The 16,517-nt window shown below is 38.0% G+C and overlaps 1 protein-coding gene across 5 annotated transcripts in view; it reads right to left on the minus strand.

Moving 5' to 3' along the window:
• Nucleotides 1–16,517, minus strand: part of PTCH1 (patched 1) — a 78,946-nt gene that overhangs the window by 31,170 nt on the left and 31,259 nt on the right. For all 5 annotated transcript variants that reach the window (XM_019554963.1, XM_019554962.1, XM_019554964.1 and 2 more), the window contains 10 exons: nt 15,882–16,071; nt 14,517–14,586; nt 14,320–14,411; nt 12,719–12,917; nt 10,407–10,528; nt 8,650–8,797; nt 7,615–7,746; nt 7,160–7,315; nt 6,440–6,538; nt 4,751–4,876 (listed from right to left, as the gene is read on the minus strand). In XM_019554963.1, the coding sequence (XP_019410508.1) occupies nt 4,751–4,876; nt 6,440–6,538; nt 7,160–7,315; nt 7,615–7,746; nt 8,650–8,797; nt 10,407–10,528; nt 12,719–12,917; nt 14,320–14,411; nt 14,517–14,586; nt 15,882–16,071 (1,334 nt within the window). The remainder of the gene's footprint in view (nt 1–4,750; nt 4,877–6,439; nt 6,539–7,159; nt 7,316–7,614; nt 7,747–8,649; nt 8,798–10,406; nt 10,529–12,718; nt 12,918–14,319; nt 14,412–14,516; nt 14,587–15,881; nt 16,072–16,517) is intronic.

The raw sequence follows: 16,517 nt of genomic DNA on the forward strand, positions 1-16,517 counted from the left end.
AAAAGGCACCAGGAGTGGGAAGGGCTTCCAAACAGGAGCAGTGAGAAGGGAGGCCTCAGGCCTCCAAAAAAAAAAAAAAAAAAAAAATCAACAAAGCTAGTGGGCTCTGGGATTAGCCTGGAAGAGGGAAAGATGTTAGGGCCTCCTTGGGGGTGTGGGATGAAGGGGTTCACTATAGTAACAGCATCAGAAACATTTAGAGAATTTGGCTAAGCAGCCAAACTTGTAGGTGCTTTCTCTAAATGAAGCTCAAATGTTGAATCTTTTAGTAATCCACAGCCTCAAAATCGCGTGGCTGTGGCTATAACTGTTAACTGAAATAAAAGAATGGAAGTCTGTGCTGGAGTCACTGAGGGAGAAGCTAGCAAGGCTGGGGCCCTGCCCAAGGTATGCGCTGCTATTTGCCATTCCTGGCAGACCACCCAAGGAGACTGGGCGTACTGCATAGCCAGAGGTGATGAGCAGATGAGGAGGGATGTCAGGCAGACTTCTACCTTACTGCTGCCTATCTGCAACTCCCTCCTGATAGCATATATGCCTTGGAACCTGCCCCCCCCAACCCCTCAGGCTTTAATTTTGCATGTTAAGTCCTCATGACAGGAGTAGAGAAAGTTTAAGGAGCTGGATAAGAGGAGGGGACAAGCCTTTTCAGTGCTATTCAGCAGACAGAGATAATGAATTGGTTTTGCAATTTACATTCTTTCTTGCAAAAAGTACCACAATCACATTGTAACATACTTTTATATTTAGGAAACAGCTAGTCTTTCTTGTATTGAGAAAAATGCTTACTGTTATGACTTATTGGGCTAAGTTCCACCCGCCATTACGAGTACATTCAAAAACACCTTGAGTTTAAGAGTTAAATTCAGCCCCTGTGAAAGTGGCAAAAGCTTTGTGTATTTTGATGCTGTGCCCTCAGTTGACCAGGGCTGAAAGATTGCTATTCTATCACTAAGGACATTTAGCTCATAGTTTTTATAATTTCCTCCCCCCACCGTATAGACTAAACAAACAGCTATTTTTTAAAGAGGTTCTTGCAGCAAATATAACCAAAACCCCTAAATTAATTTTTAAAAGGTTGCACAGATCAGAAAACTTGGGATCCAATTGTGTGAGGTACTGAGGACCTTCAAGAATTCTGGGTGCCCATGAGACATCCAGCTTCTCCAAATCTCTCTCTTGAGATTGATGAAAGCAAAAAAAGATCACCAATCTATAGTAAAGCAAAATACTCACCCCCCCACCCACTAATTAATTTTAATGACACATTTTAAGATAGTTTGCATTTCTTAAATTTAACAATGGTTAATCTACTGTGTAATACTTGTGAAAGTTACAGAGTAAGTCTGATTAAAAAAAATTAGTTCAGCTTTTGAGATTGAGAGAGTGAGAAAGAGAGTGCAACAGAGAAAGGGAGAGAGTGCACACATCCGATTTTAATTTGAACTTATAAAAGCAAATGAACAATTCAGAAGTATAGAAGAACTCCATTAGTTCTCACACAACAGACGTTCAGAAGGAAGAAAGCACTAATATGCAAGGCTGTAAGTTGGGTTTCCATTTGTAGTGACCAGTCAGGAAACCATTTATTCTCCCTCAGCAGCTGGATTATTTTACAAATACTGGGCCTCAAAAGCCATGGAAACTTGACAGTTATCTTGCAACATCTTGAAGAAAGTGAATGAAGAGAGAAATAAGGTCAAAAGCAAGCCTTTTAACCCATCTGCTAAAGGTTCTCTATCTAGATGAATAGAAATCAATATCTATGAAAACAAAAACTGCTGTATTTCCATGCTTCCAAAGCTTTGTTTGGAAAGCATTAAAGACAGCAAGGTGCTTTTGTTCAAACAAAGTTTAATAAGAGGGAGAGGGGAAAAGAAGATTGTAAATAAAGAAATTCACATGTAAATCCAGACCACGCACTCGAATCCTACCTGGTTAACTGATTCTGAATGCTGCAATTAATGCATCACCTGATTTTGATTACACCTGGTGAAGCTATACAGAACAAACAATAGATGTCCCTGTTCCTGACAATAAAAGCTGTCATTCTAGTATTTTTTCATTTGTGGTCACATATCATTCAGATATGAGCAAATCATAAGGTGCATCTGTATATATACTGAACATTTGCTTCCTCTTTTAGGTGTAAAAAACATGCCACTACACACAAAAAGACTGGTCTAGGCATCTCAACTATCATTTTGTAAATATTTAATGAGGCAAAAGGAAGTTTCTATAGGCAGATTCTACAGTGATCACTGCTTTGCAAGAGAAAATGTCCTGATGTTTCGGGTCCTGAGTAATGTGAACAAAACGTGCTGAGTGTGCTGAAATCTTATTGGGAACATACTGTCGGACAACTTATTTTTTGAAAGTGTCACACATATGACAACATGCTATGGTCAGACTAAAAGAACATAAAGATGTTATATCTAATATAAAGTATACACAGGATCAGACATTGCTGCAATCTTTGTGAACACCCCACAAAAGTGGAACCAGTATATTTCTAATATATTTCAGGATGGGTGCTCAGGGTTTTAGCACTTTCAGTTCAGCACAGAGTCCTCTCCACAAAACACATGAATAGAGCCACATGATCTTGCTCCATTTGGATCCTCCATTTCTTTTCTTTACAGTCATTGTACCAGGCTGAAACAGCCTCCACAGAATCCTTCTGTAGTCACTCTACAGGCAGTGAATGAGAGGGGGAAGATGATTTCTCTCCCAGTTCCCAGTGGAGATCCATTCCTGCTATTTGTTTTGGTACTGATCCTTGGATTTGGACGAGGGATTAGAAGACAATATAACACATCATTCATGCAAAGTAGCCCTCTTGCTTATGAATAAGCTCATAAGCAAGCTCTTAAAAAAATATGAGTTCCTATGAAAGTGAATCTTGAGCAACTGAATCCTGAACAAAGTACACTGAAATTGATCTTTGCCATAAAATATGATAGAACTCCATTGTCAGATCTTCCATAAAATGTGAAAACTAGATTTTAGGTTTATGTCACTCCCAAGAAATTAATTGTTGCTAAGCACTCAGGGTTGCACCCTTATTTTTGAGATCACTGCTTGTGTCATAAAAAGGACATCCTGTATAAGGCAAAATACAGTCATCTGTACTTTCCAGTATTTGACAGGAAATTTGAAAGTGACTATATTCATCACCATCATCACTGGAGCTACTATCAAGCTGCCAACTGAGAAGAAGAAAATGGTAAACAAAATGATTCCTGCTGATTGGTCTTTGAGCAGCCACAATCACTAACTGCTTATCATTCTGCGGGCATGTCTGAGCTGCTGAAAACTGCAATAATTGCCACAGGTATTAAGAAAAATTACAGCCCTCACTTCCTCTGAGTAGGTCAAGGGTCAAGTAGAATGAAAAACGATTGGAGAGCCAAGCTACAGCAGAAGAAAAATGACTACTAAAAAAAGTACAGTTTCCCTGATCTTTACCAAGGTCAGACAGTGCTATAAATTGCCTGTGTGCTGGGGCAGTGTCAGAGGAGAACCTCCTGGAGTTCTCTTCAAAGAGCGCTTTACTTTTAAAAGCAGCTTCTTTCAGCATACTTTAATCTTTTGTCTTCCTGAAGATATATCATCACAAACATAAATATGAGAGAAAGAGAGCAAGGGAGAGCGAAGAACTTCCATTCATAAAATTCACTCATCCTCTTACATGTGGCATGTGATGTTCTTGATATATTTATTCCAATACTCCATTAAAAAGGTACTGGCAGGAATGCATCTTGCTGGTGACACTTGCAAGTATGCATGTTCAGTAATAGAGGGATTTAGGACAAAATTCAATGAAGGAATTATATTTCCAGGTAGTTTTGTAGTATAGAAACTGGGGTGCAGCCTGCTGCTCTTGACCATTGCACATTCAAATCTCACTGGACCTATGTTTCTATTTAGTTTTTTACTTTTCTATTTTTGTGCTAAAGACAGTCAGGAAAGGCAGAAAAAGGGAAAAGAGAGCGGGTGTTATCATCATCCCCACACACATGGAAGACAGAGGAGCAAAGTTTCACTGGAATGAGGAAAAACCAAGCCTCACCTGTGATACTACGAATGACAGCTGCTATCATAATGTATTTACTCTCATACCACATGCATCTTTCCCAGCAAAATCAACCCTCCAAAACTGGGGTCCATGTGTTAAGTGGGGAGGTGATTTTTCTTTGCTGGAATAGAAGCAGGGAGATGCTCCCCAGATACCACTTTTTTCTGGCTGAGAAAGTAGCAGGGGCAGAGTCTAGTTGTAACCCTCTCACTAACTCATATTGTGGCAGAGCACTATAGCTTGTTCCTGAAGCAGCAACTCAACTAGCTTAGGGCAAGTGAGCTGCTGCATGTAATCTTTAGTATCTTGATGAGGCTTGTGATGTGGGAACAACACTTTATTATTTACATGAATATTTTATAAAGAACTATGTCTAGTGAAGAAGTAACAGTCCCGCTACTTCTCTTGCTAGCTAGCCTTGTCACTGTCAGGCACCATCAGGAAGTTCCTACTGCCTCTCCCAGACTGTCTCCTGGGATGCTACTATTCCAGGGCACCCTTGTTTCCAGAAGAACTTACTCTATGTCACACAGTTGGCCATGACTAGAAAAAAATCTTTTTCTCTACATCCTGCCTTCCAAAATCAAGTGCATGTCTTATTTGGGGGGGGGCGGTATATAGAAACTACACAAGCACAACCTCTACAGCTAACACAACATGATATAAACTTACTTGGAGTGAAAATGCCCGTAAAGCAGGAATAGGGATTAAGGCAGCCATAAAGAATGCAGTAACATTACTAATAGATGTAAGGGCCACGCTTGCTCCTGTCCGCTTCAAACATTCACCTGTTCTGTCCTGCAAAACAAAAAATGTATCTGAATAGTAAAACATATACAACACTGAGTATTTAACACCTGGAAGCTGAAAACTGAACTGTAAATTAACAGCAAGTGATTACTTCTGTAGATGTTATAAGATGATAACAAAAAACTATTTCAAGTTCATACTGAAATAAAATATCATATTTGCAGAAATCTGAAAATACAGCAGACTCAACATAAACCATTAACTATTCTAGAAGAAAACATTATGAGAAGGCTTAGCATGCCACCAGAACTCAAAACTAAATTGAGGCTGATGCTGATATCAAACATCTTTTATTAACACGGTTTTGCATAGTTTTAAATACTTTTCAAAGAATCATGCATGAACCTGATACTGTAACTATTCATTTGCAAGTGTTGAAAAGTATGTAGAAATAAATCATGGACCACACAAAATTTAATAATTTGTTAAGAAGATTGAGAAAGGATCATTTCCCAACCTACTCAGGTGTTTGCTTTTAGTTTAAAAGCATAAAGAAACTACAAGACAGTAAGTCTCTACTACCTGTATGCTAACAGGCAAAGAATGCACGGAAGACATGTGTTTGTCTACACATATGCCAGACTGTGCAGTTCTTACTGCACAATAACTGACATTACCATGCAGTCTGGCTGCTACATGGGTCTTTTCCCGCACTACTGCACAGAAGCTTGCTGCTACTGCACAAGAGTGTTGGTGTCACAGTTTGTGCCCACCAATGCTACACTGCATAGCAATGAGCTACGGCAACGTAGCTCATCACTACAGTGTTGTAGCGTCTCATGTAGTTTTGTAGATGTGCCCAGTTAGTACAAAAAGCAAAACAGGCAAATACATGTTGCTTTCAAACAGATTGTAATTTAGACATGAAACCTGAGACTGAGAACTAGGAGTGGAAGTGCTTTAAAAATTAGGGGATTTTAGAGCTTATAGCATGAATATATTAGCAATCATAATGCTATTATTCATTTATCACCTCTTTATAAATAAAAAGAAATAATGAAGAAACTGAGGAAAAAGTATATTTTTTAATCACTTCAAATTTCTTTTATGTAATAAATATATATTTTTTATTTTTAAGATGACACTTCTTCATTTCACTGTAATACTTTTAATGAAGGATACAAAAAAAATTGCCATTTTAAGGCCACAACCCTGTGCTTCTTTTATGTCCAGAACTTACATTGTCTTTTGCCTGGAGTTTTGGGTGCACAGCGAAGGAAGGAATAATGATCTTTGTGAATGAACTCTTGAATCACAGTTTAATATCAAACTTCTAAGCAAAAATTAATCAATGCCATTACTACACTGCAAAGCAAATATGAATGTATATATTTTTTGTGTGAGGCTCTCAGATACCATGCTAATGTGGGCTGTTATAAACATCTGCTTGAATAGACAGACAGACTAGAATTTCTCCTGCCCCACAAAACTAAGTCTTCTAATCTAAGAGTTTTCTTCTTAATGCAAGACCATGAATCTTAGGCACAACATACATTATGTCTGAACCAAAAATTTTCCTTTGTTTGCCCCAAGTCCCTATTTGGTCATTACCTCAAATGGAATTCTCTTATTCTGCCCTGTTTCACTAAATGCATGTGCCAGAAGGAAAACGTCATCTACACCAACTCCAAGGGCAAGAAAAGGCAAAACCTGTGGAGGAAAAACAAGGAGGCTGTTATATTACTCTTATGACCTACCATGTTGCCAGCTATTAGATGGCTAATTAAAACAACATTTCCACCACATTCTAAACAGAAATCCAAGGGCAAGAGTGAAAATCTAAAAGGATAAAGTGAAACTATTAGCTTTCATTCTGAAATCATGCCAACAAAGTGATCCTGCACAAAAGACTCCCACTGAAGTCAATAAGAGTGTTGGGTAGATGAGGGATGTAGGATATGATCCCAAGCATATTTTTTGCAGAACTTGAACAGACTGATACTTTCATATATAAGGGTTAGATGTATTGCCCCTTAATCATGCATCTTGCTGAATGCCTACAACCACTGAGATGCACTGAAGTCTGTGTAGCAAAGCCCACCTGCATGAAATAATTTGCAGAATAATTTGCCTCTCTTTCCTACCCATTGATAGTGTTATTTTTAAAGCTTCTCAAAGTGGGACGCATGAAACACAGGGAGGTAATTGGCGTAGTTACAGAATAAAATTAAACTCTGCAGTTTTATTTCATTTTTTCATACACTGTCTCTAATGTGTGTGTTTATTAAGAGACCTTTCTAACTTAACAGTAGAATAATGGCATCTTAATACCTGAGTTGTGGCAGCATTAAAGGAAATTCCAATCAATGAACACAGGCCCAATCCTGCAGCCACTGAGAGTGCAACCAACAAGACTCCTGCCAGCCCCACGGCACCCTGGGACTTGGCACAGTCCCACCGCAGCATGGTTAAACAGGCATAGGCAAGCTGAAAGCAGAACAATGAGAAAAACAAAAGCAAAACATTAGAATGTATCAGATTCTAATGTTTCCCCCCACCATACCAAGGCTTGCACACATTTAACAGAGTACACACATTAATTATGTTAAATAAGTGAACAGGTAATACTCATGAATCAAAGATGCACAAACTGAAAACTTACAAGTTCATTCTAACCATTCTAAAAAGGGCTCATACTGGAGGCTGATGTCAATAATGCATGTGTACTGTTAAGAGCAGGCAAAGCTCTAGAGATAACAACATACATAAGAGTCTACTTATTTTACCATTAATAAGTAGCCACTGGCAACTCTGATAACACTGACGTCAGAAAATGATTTTAGGATGTCATCCAGAGTAGTTGTTGTAAAGGAAAGCACCTTCTGAGTAGAATTTTGTGCGACACTTTGATGAACAACCTGCAAAGAGAAATTTAAAAATAAGCATTACTAAAGGCAAGGGATCACATTACAATCTGCAGCATATGCTTGAAGTCAACTCCTTTCTTAAGCATTAGTAATAAAGCATGCACCCTATACCAGAGATTTCATTGATCCTACTAAAAATACCTAATATTTCTCATACTTATTCATTGCAGGCTGCTTATGATGAAACCAGAACTCATGTTCTTTAGAGAAGGACACTTCGTCTTTCAGGGAAAAGGACCGCAATTACAGTTGCTTCAAAATGTTTATTTTAATACTGAAATCTAAGAAGGTTCTGTTGCTTGCCTCTTTTTCTCTCCTGTAACTCTACAATTGATTTGTTGTTGTATCAGTTTTGCCTCTAATCCAAAACAACAAAATTCTTATGGGCACTCCTCTATTTCTTCACTGGCTGTCCATTTTAGAGAGGTCACAAGCAGCTCAGCAAAGGTCAATGTCTGGGAAACAAAGGCCAGATAATGTCACATGACCTCACCAATGGGACTGCAGCTGTGAGCAGATTCTATGGCTAGCTAATGTTTTCCAGACACCTTTTCAGAGTAATCACACTGACCAAGTGCTGTTAAATTCTGTCTAGCTCTTCAGTTCATTTTCAGTCCCAGCAAATCAGAAAAGTATGCTAGATGACACCAACAAAATGCAGAAGGCATCTTATTTTAGTGCGACCCATATGTTTATCACTGAACAATTTTATAATAGAAAGATGAAAGCAAAGCATTGTTAAACGTTCCGTCGGAGCAAGTGTATTGTTACTTTAAAACAAGGAGACACCCATTCCCAGTTCTGGTGTAGGCTTCTTTCTTCTTAGAATACTTCAATCCATAACAAAAGGCAACAGATTTCAAAGCATGATTTCTAGGTGATTTTGCATTTTACCTCAACATACATCCTCTGCCAGGCTTCCAGAATTGCTGCTGCCTTGTCCTCATTCCAGTTGATATGTGAAACATACTCATAGCCCTTGAAGTGCTCATACATTTGCTTTGGAGTCATTAACTGAAACATGGTCTGCAAAGCCTGGGCACTGTAACAGAGAGAGTAGAAAGAAGGAAGAGGAATGAAATATGCATTTTCAGGACATGACTTTCATCGCGTGAAGCCCTACATGAAAGTCTAGGAGCAATTTGCATGAATTTCTGCTTTTATAAGTCACGTGTTCACATTAAAACTGAACAGTATAATTACTGTATTTAGTAACTGCTACAAATGTACTAATGTACACAGTAGTAAGATCTGGATTCTGATTCCACTGGTGACAATGAGAGTTTTGCCATTATTTTCAACTGAATTAGTTTAAGACACAAAGGCTGTAACCTTACAAAATCCATTATAAACACCTTTGTTAAATTAATAGTTAATTTACTAATTTCTAATATATAACGCAGGGAAGAGAGAGGAACACTTGCATCTTTGAGATACTTTATAACATAGCAAGAAATCCTGGGCTTTTTCTTTCCATGGGGAAAAATGCCAGAGTAAACTCGTGACACTTGACAAAAAGCAAGGGAGATCATTACTCATCATAAATGATTGGTCCCTCTGTTTTACATTATGCAACTGTATGTAGCACACTTAACCATTCAAGAAAAGACCTTGCACTTCACTGAGGGTGTTCTTTTTGACTAATTCTTAAAGTGCACTGCAGAGTACTTTCTAAAAATATTATGAAATTTAAAGAAAATTAAAAAGTAATACTCAGTGTCAGTATAATATCTTTATCAAAACTTCTAAGACAGCTGCATGTCTTTTTTAACCAAACAAGGTTACTTATATTGCATCTACATGCATGCATACATCCATTTAATTTATTCTAATATGTAACCCACAAACCAAACTTCCATTATACATATTTTAAACTGACCACACATCCCAAATTTTTCTGGAATAGTCCTGTTTTTTCCCCTCACAGGAATTGCTAGCATTCCAAAAACTTATTTTAGAACACCTGCAACAACCCTGGTTTCCATTTGGTCAACTAAAAAGTTTGTTCAAGGTGTAGAAGGGTAGACTTCTCTGTTTTTACCAGGAACAAAAAGGCCAGTGGAGCGTTCAGTGTGATAAACAGTGTTGTGACTCCTATGAAAGGTCCAGTGAGTACAGATGCTATCATGCTTGTTCTTCTGCTTTAAGTGAATGTTATCAACATTGTTCAGTGTTTCATGATATATTAATTCAGAACACTAAAATCACTAAGAAAAAAAATTCTCCGTTCTGAGGCATATACATATTACTGGAGAGTCAGTAGCAGGCAGCAGTGACCCTGCAAACAATATACTTTCCTTTTTTGCAACACCATAAAGGGTCCCAGCTTTTGAGTTTGAAAATAAATGAAAGCTGCATATTAAATATTCTTGAAACGTTAAGTAATTTCTAATATGGGGCAGTAATGTTTAAGTGCATCCCTATTAAAGTAGGAAATTAAGCACTTGTTTAAAGTAGGAAATTAAGCACTTGTTCAAAGAGAACCAAATGCTTAAGCACAAGCCTAAATGCTGTCCTTATTACAATGTTTCCCTGAGGCTTAAAATACACACCATTCACAGATTAAGAGGCAACTGCTTTGTTTATTAAAAAAAAAACATACCATCAGCAATGAAAATTTCCAGAGTATAATTTAAATTGTATATGTTTACCTGACAAGCTTTCCAGAACTGTTCTTGACTGTACCACCTATAATCAACTCCTCCTGCCAGTGCATGTACTTTTTTGACAATCCATAGCATCCACCACTTAAAACAAGGGCCACATCAAGAGGCTAAAATAAAGTTATTGAAAAATTATTTGGCTGTGTAAATTAGTATATAAATCATGTCCTATGTAAACAGCTAGTACATCAGAATTAATTAAATTGGAAATTAAATGCTAGAAACATTATTCAAGAGGAGCAGTCATTCATGACTGAAGGAGTTGAACCTAGACAAAGTTTTTCACAAGACTGAAACGTCGTCAAATTTCAAATCATACTGGGTTTGTTTTAGTGTGCAAGACAGTGATGCTCAGCCTTCTAGCCCTGCAAGCCCAGTCTATGGGCTGTATCCAGGGTAGGGTGGTGCGTACAGTCAGTCCACAGGTGTGATCCAGGGCACAGGATTCAGCCATGGATGGATGCTAAGCGCTGGCTCAGCATTGTATGCTGGATCCAGCGGAGGACTGACCTGACACATGGCATGCGGGCTGTATCATCTAGACTAAGGCTCTCCATGGGCTGAATGACAAGGACCAGCACATCAGATTCAGCCCATGAGCCAGAGGATGACCACCACTGGTCTAAAATATAAATTAACCTTATAATTATATGATGGACACTGTGACTTACATGCCAAATATTTATTCCACATATGTGCCAAAATATGAGACAGACAATTTTCTCACTAGCCATGCTTGGCTTTCTCGTTATTATTCTCAGTATTATAGTTGTATAAGTGATGCACTTGAAGGTTTGTCTAACTTTATCCCAGATACGTAATTGGTCCAATAAAAGATACCATGCTAAGAAATCCTTGCCTCTCTCGATTTTATGTAATAGGTGTTCACATAAGCACTAAGCTGTGACTTAAGGAGCTCTGATCTCTAAAACATAAAAAATACCAACTGAGATGGCGAAAAGAAGGAAAGCATGTTACCATTTCAATGAAAAGGCCACAGTAACTGAAAATATATTAAAAGAAATGAGGTTCCAAAATATTAGGACTGAGGAACCATGGGGGCCACACTGCCTTCCGAAGTGACTGCTTTACAAAAAGACCTAAGCTCCTTGTGAAATGTGAAGACAGAACTGATTTCTAACATCAGATAAAGCATAACTACTGCATAAAACTCGACTCCTTGTAGACACCTTTTTGTTGACACTTTTCTGGTTAATTGACTTAGTTTGTCCGTGCAGACATGCTGTTTAGAATATCCTGAATATGATATTCCAAATAGCACTGAAACTACTATTTGTCATGTAAATATATGGTCATACTATTTGTCATGTAAATATATGGTCTGATCCTGCAGCTCCTTAGTCAAGAAATCTCTGGCTGAAATCTAGTGCATAATTTCTAGAATTGAGTTGGACTGGCCAACTGACTTCCAATGACTTCTGTGTGGTGGAATAGAGTCCCAGCACATTCAATTCAAAGTGAAATCCTCAAGAAGTGAGCCTTTTTCTTTGGCAGTTTTCTTCCTTTTCATGAGTTCTTGCATGTTAATGTGTTTGTGTAAGAACTGAGTCAAGTGGGAAAGAAAAGAAATACGAATTATACTAATGGCCAGCTTGTGTCAAGCCCTGCATCGGGGGTGGGGAGAGAGAAGACACAATACTTCTTTCTCTTCCTCTTAGACTTCTCCAGATGGACCAAGCATAATTTGAGTTCTTATACTCAGAGAGACAACAGCCCTGATTCTCCTACTCTAAAGTCTATTTTACAATGATGTAACCCCATTCATCTTAGTATATTAACTCTTGATTTACAGTAGTGTAACTGGAAGCAGAATCAGGCTCAATTACATGGAGCATCATTGCTGGGACTACACTTCTCACAGTGTGCCAGAGGGGGCAGGTCAAATAGGGGCCAAAGACCTTTCCCCTCCATTCTCCTACAAAAGTCAGTCAAACTGGTCTCTGTAGAGAATAAGCACATCCATGGCAATGTGAAGCAGTAGCTGTGTTTCTCCTGCCTTCTAGGAGCCCCAGTGTCCACCTGAGGCACAGTGCTTGTTGGAGCTCCAGATAGAAAGATGAGTTGCCATGTTGCCACCCCAATGGCTGAAGAGCTATAACTTGACACTAAGTATCTGGGGTAATGCATTAGCTCACAGACTAAGGAAAAAAATAGCAGCTTTTTGGTTAAAGGTATACAACAAGAACTGAATAACAAAGATTGCTAGAAAGTTATGTTGCTTTAAAAATGATATAATCTTCACTTTCCTGGAACGGTCAACAGGTGATGAGCAAACTTACTTTGGTTGAATTTTTATTGGGGGCTGTTACCGGGCAATCAGGATCAGCAGGATTCAGGCAAGGTCGATCCATGTAACCATGACCAACCTCTGCTTTATTCAGCATTTCCTCCCAGCTCTCTACTTGATAGTTTATTTTCTTTAACTCTTCCAAAAATTCTAAGGGGTCAAAGTTTATCCACTGCAAAGGAGGCTTTCCTCTGCAAAAAAAATTAAGCATGGAATGATTAAAATATTTTATTTAAAAAATTATATTTATAGATTTAAATGCTATTTTATGTACTTTAGTATGGTTGCAATGCTCTTTGGGAAGCTACAATATAAACTTAAACTATATTTTAATCAGATTTATTTACAATTTTTTCTTATAGTCCTGATGCAGCCTGATGAAAATGCTTGATAGGTAGAAGTTAGTCTTACAACTGAGAAACAACATCTAATAAAGTGAATATTTACATTTTAATTTACTTCCATTACTTCTATATTGTTTAATAACAAAAAGAAGTCAGCTGCTACTTCAAAGAGGTAATACCAAACAGGACGGTAGGGGACAAAAGGAGAAAGACTTTCACACATCAGATTACCACTTACTGGTCTTTGGTCTTGCAAATATAATCAATCAAAAGATCTGAATTTCTTCTCTCCTATAGTACTATGTTCCTCCAAATTCTCTGATAGCTTGGCAACCCCAGTAAACTCCCCTGCTGCCACAGCTATCACCACTATCACTGCCACTTCTCCCACCCCCCACTTTTGAATTTGTGATGTTGACAGATCCGAAAGGCTTTTGGCTGCCTTATTCTGTGGTTCAAACTACACTGTATCTGCTTAACCAGGCTTAAGTCATTATTCCGAATCTCCCAACCAGAAAACACAAACCCCTTATTTCCCCATCTAAAACTGTACACTAAAGGTTAGGAGATGGCCATTGCAAATTGCTTTTACAGAGACATGCAAACCAGGGCAGAGACAATAACTCAAACACTAACTCTTGCATAATTAACCAAAAATGTCTGCACAGATTAACAATTAACTCTTTGAAGAATCCAGTGCATGTAATATCACACTCCGTAGGCTTTGGAAAACCTCCATAAAAGATAGCATTTTTGGTTTCTTTAATGACATAATAAACAAAGGATTAGCTTTTTACTCTTTAGGAAGACTTGAGATTTTGCTCAAGATAACTATGCACATACATTTATCAACAGCTAAACTGAATTCCCAGGCAATCAGTGTGTTTGTAGTTTAAGAAAATAAAAACAAAAAGAACAAAATTTATTTCCAAAAATCAAACAACTTTAAAAGTTCAAAGATACTAAGAATCTGCATTTTCTTTAGTTTGTTAAGACAGATGTTAAAAATGAATGAACAAAACTTAATTTGATAGCTATAAATCAGCTTCTAAGAAAAGGAATAGAACAACCTTTGTGGAGCTTTTTTTGCTCAATTAAAATACAAAATCGATACGTATTTTCTGACTAGCAGTGATCTTAGTTCTTGGTTAAACAAGCATCTGAATGAACAATGAGAATGCAACTAAAAACATGCACAGTTTGACAATTAAAAACAAAATCAAGCTATAAAACAAAAGAGTGCACTTACAGTAGATACGCAGTTCCTGACTGTAACTTTGCCCCCTCCCAAAAGCAGTCCAAAGGAGTGATAATTAAACAAGGGTAAAGATATTCTATAATCTGTCAAAGTTAGAGAAAAAAACCATGTACTTAGATTAGAACAAATGAACACTAGTTAAAATGAGGGAAAGGAAAATAATTATAAAACAAACATGGTAAGTTTACCTGGTCCATGTAACCTGCTTCTGTGATAAGTTCTCCTGATTTATAACATAAATGTTCCAATTTCCATTGCCTGTCATAAAGAAAAACATGTTTCCACAAATGTTTAATATAAACACAACACATTTATAATTGAAATTCTTTGTGGGGTCCTACTTCCAGATAGCTACTAACTACTGAGAAAGGAAAGTCTTGTTTGACACAAAGCAAAGGCCTTTTTGGGGCACAAACTCTAGGAAAGTTTACATTAGCTATGGCAAGCAACATGCATAAGACATTTAAAAACAAGAAAGCTATTTTTGTAGTAATAAGAGGAGGAAAGGAAGTTGAATCTGGCTTTAGGTGGGACAACACTGTAATGGTTGGTGGAGAAGGTCAGAATTTCTCTCCCAGGGCTAGAACATTACTAGTCCTAACCAGGGAGTTAGGGAACTTGGGAGTTTCTGCTCTTCACCTGCATGTGTTACAGCTACTGTCATCATAGGTCCTGGCACCAAGGGTGTACACAAACTACATGAGAGATGTTCCCTGTAGGAACAAATGGACAGGTAGGGACAGGGGAGGCAACTCAGCTTTGCACCAGCTAGATATGCAAAGGAAAACATGGTTCACACCCTCCTCCACAGGGCTGTATGAGATCACATTCGTGGTCACTGTCTCTATTATGTAAGAGGTAATCCTGGGCACGTCCACACATGCATTAATGCGCCATAAGTATGGCGTGTTAAAAGAATGCACAGTAACCAGTGCTACTGCACAGTAGCACCAGCACATGACTTTTTAGTGACACTAATGAGCAGCAGACTAATTCTACTGTGCATTAGTGCAATAGCATGGCTTTTGCTGTGACGTGCTAGTGCGCAGAAGAATTAGTCTACTGTACATTTAGCGTGTCATGTAGATGCACCCCTTGGGAGTAACTAAACCTCAGGTTTATAGCCTAGGGTTGCTGCCACCATAGCCATAGTGGCACATCTCCACGGTGTGGATGTGGTAGATACCTTCTGAAGGCAGAACTGTGTCCACACTAGAAAGTCTGTAGGCACAGCTATTCTGGCTACTCTTTTATCAAGCAGAAGGCCTAATGGTGCAGGACTACTCATATGAATAAGGGATTCATGATCTAACCCAATGTCTCTTGCCCCTTCTTTATTTGTTAAAATCCAACCACTCACTGTCACCACACAACGTTTCCAAATGTCTATGACTTGACAGTCCAATTTAAATCAAAATGCAGTCCTAAGGGGTAGGTGTTTTGAAGAGCTAGCCCTTCATAAATACACATGAAGAAGAAAGTATATACATCTAATTCAGATGCCCACACTTAAGTTGTCAGATGACAGAGAATACCTTTGCTTCATCTCTTACCTGTTGTACATATAGACGTGTACCCTGCTGGCTTGAAGTGCAGATTCAAGGTGCTGTTTGAGTGCTTCTGTTGTTAATACATTAGCACCCTCTTCCTGTGGTGTCTGAATCATGAGCTGGGGATTAAACATGGCCTCTTCTCCAATCTTGTGGCGTGTGTAATTTAACTCCTGACTGACTCGTCCACCAACTGACAAACAAATATTTACAGCTTTGTATTAGCCAACAATAACTTTCTCTGAATTCACAATATAAAAATTCACAGGTCACCAACAACTTTCCCATATATATGGAATACACTGTAGTTGGTTTTCAGCTGAAGTAACTTACAAGCCAAAATTAAATTAATGTATCCAATAGTTTAACAAAAAAAATGCTCTCCATTAAAAAAATAACCATTGTCTCAACTGTACTAAAACTGTGACATGTGTAAATCAGAGTCTGTTGGACACATGTTTTTTCTACATTATAGCCAATATTCCATATGTAGAAATTTAAAAAAACAAATTGAGAAACCTTTTCCTTGCAGACCAGACCAAATATTTCTATGTTACAATTCCTTACACTTGTATAAACAGTCTGCTCCAATAGCACATTTCAAGATAAATGGCTTCAATTTACACTCTTCTCCTAAAT

This window comes from Crocodylus porosus, unplaced genomic scaffold (genome assembly GCF_001723895.1).
Source record: "Crocodylus porosus isolate Cpor-Errol unplaced genomic scaffold, CroPor_comp1, whole genome shotgun sequence".
NCBI classification, from domain to species: Eukaryota; Metazoa; Chordata; order Crocodylia; family Crocodylidae; genus Crocodylus; species Crocodylus porosus.